This window comes from Strongylocentrotus purpuratus, unplaced genomic scaffold, assembly GCF_000002235.5.
Source record: "Strongylocentrotus purpuratus isolate Spur 01 unplaced genomic scaffold, Spur_5.0 spur5_scaffold_21, whole genome shotgun sequence".
Lineage (NCBI taxonomy): Eukaryota > Metazoa > Echinodermata > Echinoidea > Camarodonta > Strongylocentrotidae > Strongylocentrotus > Strongylocentrotus purpuratus.
The window spans coordinates 45,409,988-45,414,387 of record NW_022145607.1 but is presented as its reverse complement, the minus strand read 5'-3'; the positions used below and the strand labels follow the sequence as shown (position 1 = coordinate 45,414,387).

Below are 4,400 nucleotides of genomic sequence, written 5' to 3'. Positions count from 1 at the left end.
CGTACTATTCTTTTCATTAATCAATTTCTCATTTGACCACTATCACTTTCTTTCATTCTCCTTTCTTTCATTCACCTCTTTTTATTTATTTTTCTAGTTCAGTTTTGTAGCGTGGGTCTATATAACCATTAAATTAAGGAATGATGGCAGTGATGTCAGGGAAGGGGAGGTACGGCGGACTTATTACATGCAGGTAGGTGAAATTCAAGAAAACAAGAACTTTATATGAAAGGGGACGGTTTGGGGGATGAACCATCTTCATTCGTGTTCTTACTCTTTCCTTTCATCATGAGATGGGCATAAAAATAATAATACAAAAAACGATGCTTATAAAGCGCTTACCTCCGAAGTCATTGTCACCCAAGTTATTGTATCTCTGCCACTGCATGTTAACATGTTATTTCATTTTTATATTAAATAAACCACATGTCTGTCTTTTCCCTCTTCGTTTTGTAGGCCTACACATAATCCTCTTTCATGTCTTTGGTATTTATTAACAGAAGGTGACATACTGGATTCCATGGCCAAGGCAGTCCAGAGAGCTTCGGTCGTACTGGTTTGCATGAGTCATAAATTCAAAGAAAGTCAACACTGTCGTACAGGTGAGAACAAATAAAACACACATTTAACGGTTAGTGGCGAAGCGTAGGTCCAGCCATGGAGGGGCACCCTTTTTTATACTCATGCCTCAGTGACACCTTTGCGTATCTGGCTTGCGTATTGCTGTGTATTCATGGCAAGCCGTTTAAAATTAGTTCCTATTTCTTCATGTCAAGAAATGAATTCTTGATTTCAAGAAATTATTTTCTGTTATAAGGCAATGATAATACTTGGTATCAAGAAATAGGAATAAGTGTTAAACGGCTTGCCATAAATACGCAGCATTACGCAAGCCAAATACGCAAATGTGTGACTGAGCAATAAGGAACGGAAGGGGGCATCAGACCAACTAGGAGGATACATTTCAGAAGAGAAAGGCCATCGAATATTGGAAGGGGTTTGGGTCGTCAGTATCATCATCTCTTCATGTTACTTCCTATAGAGGCCATCTTTTCCTTTTTCTTTCTCTTTCTTCATCTTTTCTTTTTGCTATTTGGAAAGGGATAAACTTTTTTCGTTCGTTACTAGAGAACAGGCGTGGTTCTGTAAGAATTATTTAGGATGTGGTCTTCGAGAAGGGGGAGGGGGCTTCATGGGTTCTTGAATTCGTTTTCTACGTGTGCCTCACTTAAAGTCATTCTTAATGAAGAAAAATGTGTGGGAAGCTTGAAAAAGATGGGGGTGAGCTTGAGCCTCCCAAGTCCCCCCTCCCAATCTGGATCCCCCACTTAGATATTCCTGTACTTTACCTTGACTGTGCTGTTTCTTTTGTTTGATGTTATACGTGTATCTATCAGAAGCGACTTACGCCTACACCCTAAAGAAAGACATAATTCCCCTGATGCTTCAAGATCAATTCACACCAGAGGACTGGCTCGGTGCCCTCATGGGAATGAAGAAGTATTACCCTATGTTTTCAGACGATCGCATGAAACAGTGCCTACCCGATCTGGTCTCTGAGCTAAGCGATAGAGGCAAACGTGAGAAACTAGATCTGGTCGTGCCGTTGCTTGATCAGGTCACAGGTAAGCCTTCTTTTGGAACTCTTCTGTATGCGTCCTACCCGCAGTGTGTTTTTCCATACAGTTTCTGTAAACAAAATGCACTAGAAAATGAATATGTACATCCGATATACAAATATCTTTCTTTCTTTGCAGAAAGAGAATGGTCTAAGAATATTCTAATTGATTGACGAAACATTTAAACACTGATTTTCGTCCCCCATCTATAATAAAAACTTGTCTAAATCACATGAGTGAAAGGGATTCCGCATGAGTTCCTCTAGTATGCCCTAACCTATAAAATTATATAACTCTTCACGACTGTATCTTACTCCTATCATGCCTGTAGGTGCAAGCAATCCAACAGCCCATGCTCAAAGGCAAGGGGGTGGAACAGCGGAAGATGACGTAGACTGCAGTGGAGGAATCAAAGATGACAAACCAACAGGCAATGAAGACGGGGGGAATTCCCGCCCACAGAAAGCGGTAGATCTTGTCACATGGGATGAAGAAGAAGCGGGAGAATGGCTGAGATCGCATGGCGTTGATACGAGCAAGGATAGTTTCAAGAAAGTAGATGGCACCCGCTTGAAGCAGATCAAGCAGCTGCTAAATCTGGCTCCAGAATTTTGCCTGACGTCTCTGAAAGAAGAATTCGGTCTTGGCATATGGGACGTCCTCTCGCTAGTAGATGCGTTGAAGAAGCTCTCAATTTGAAGAATTTAAGCAAATAGGAAATATAAATGCTGAAAGGATTACAATGGGAGCGGCGCGAACACCGTCACAAACTTCAAAATGATTTTCAAAGCAACGAAAACAGAGACAGAAATAACGTTTAAAATACCGTCTGTTGAAATTATTCGTTCGTCTGAACATTAATCAGTAAGAACTTGATGAGCAATTCGTTGAACTACTGAGTTGGTATGAGAGGAATTATCCCCGCGTAGAAAAGAAGAAAAAAAGAGAGGCGTCAACATAGAATATCGTCAATATTACAGGAAGCACACTTTGGATACTAGCAAATAACCGGTTTTCATGATTATAAATAGAAAAAAGGGGGAATTTTAGCCATCAATATCAACACGTATGTAAATGGTTTTAAAAATCTAGATATCCCACGTAAAAAGTGAGAACGCGTCCTTTTAAAACTGAAAACTACTGGCATCGGCCGGGAATCGAACTCTATCGCTTGCGTAACAGGCAGGCATTCCTCCACTGAACCACCGATGTTTACGTTGGATAGTTTTATTTCTGTCAATTCATTTTGTTACCTCTTTAAATGCTGGAAACACTTATTATTGTGTGTAACTTACCTTTTCATAGAGAATACGGAGGCAGGAAGATGGAGGTTTACCTTCTATGCCAACGAATAAAACAGAATGCTTTAAACATAGCCCCCTAGTGTCTTCATTAATAGCATGGAATCAATTTGACAGATCATTGAAGAAAAACAAGGCCCCCTCTGTGAGCACTTTTAAATACATGTTCAAACACTCTTGTAATGTCCGTTCCCAATAAAAGAGAATGCCGAGGGGTTTCTTTTCCGTTTCGCCGTGATTAATTTTAAATTCTTAATTCTCATTGTATTCCAACGTATTTATCATTGGTTTATGATGCGTTTACAATAAAATACAGCTGTATGTCCAGTACTTATATCCATCCTCGTACTTGATGGACCTTGCTTCATAGATCTCATAATTTAGGATGGCATGAAACTTTTCAAATTGAATGAATGACATCATTCACTATCAGCATGAAAGATATTGGTATGTTAAATTGTTCACTATAGTTTGTATATTCAAATGCTATATTAATTCCAATCAACGTTTGTTACTATTACATGTACTTTGTAGATATGCTTTGTAAATATGTATATTGCGATTATGATATCTGGAGTTTGGACTATTTTGAGCCAAAATTGTCTTTCTCCTGTCTTATACAGTAATGATTATAGTTCAATCACCTGATAACTAATTACCGTCTATATATGTAATACGATAGTATCATTAAGAGGACATTTAATAATTTGCCTCACGGAAGACCACCCGTATAGGTGAACATAAGCTACCCTGTACAAATATCAGAAATAAATGAATAAATAAGAAAATACTTTCAACTAATGTAAAATTAGTGGTTTAGATTTGCTAATACAGTGGGAATTGTGTAAAATAAAAAAAATAGAGAATACAGTGTGAAATATTCTATTGATTGTAACAGAAAGAAGGAATGTTATATAGAATATAAGAAAACCTATATAGAATCAATATATACAAATATGTGTCAAGATTATGAATACAATGCATGTTATATATTTAGTGTAAGATTTTAAAAGAATTGTATGAAATGGGATACATTTATCGGCTGATCGAGCCAGTAAAATGTCTGGGGATATATCTAAGTAAAAATAAATAATAAAGTTGTGGCTTAAAATTGGGATAGGAAAGTTATCTTAGATATGTGGGGAAAATGTAATTCATTACGGTGAAAATACAAATATGTAATTTTTAAATATCTATTAATTAATTTGTCTTTCATGTTTTATATACACAAAAGAGAAAATGTAATTTTTCATACATATTCCAAATTTAAGCAAAGGAAATATTGTGGAGGGCAGAGGTTAAAATTGATAGGCCTAACTCTGGAAAAAAGGAAATTATGTTACGTACAATTGAGTTTGTGATATAAGTATAGTTCATCTGTTTTTTTCTTTGTTATCATTATAATTGATTTACTTTGTATCTTGGTCATAGTTGAGATATGTAAATATGCACTTTGTTACAAATATTGACAATAAAATAT

The 4,400-nt window shown here is 36.7% G+C and overlaps 1 protein-coding gene across 1 annotated transcript; it reads left to right on the top strand.

Moving 5' to 3' along the window:
* The first annotated feature begins 506 nt into the window (after positions 1-506).
* LOC115928124 lies at positions 507-3,147 on the top strand. The gene is made up of 3 exons (XM_030994882.1): positions 507-602; positions 1,398-1,625; positions 1,951-3,147. Exons 1-3 carry the CDS (start codon positions 521-523, stop codon positions 2,316-2,318), a joined length of 678 nt encoding a protein of 225 aa, XP_030850742.1. The 5' UTR covers positions 507-520; the 3' UTR covers positions 2,319-3,147.
* The last annotated feature ends 1,253 nt before the right edge of the window (positions 3,148-4,400 follow it).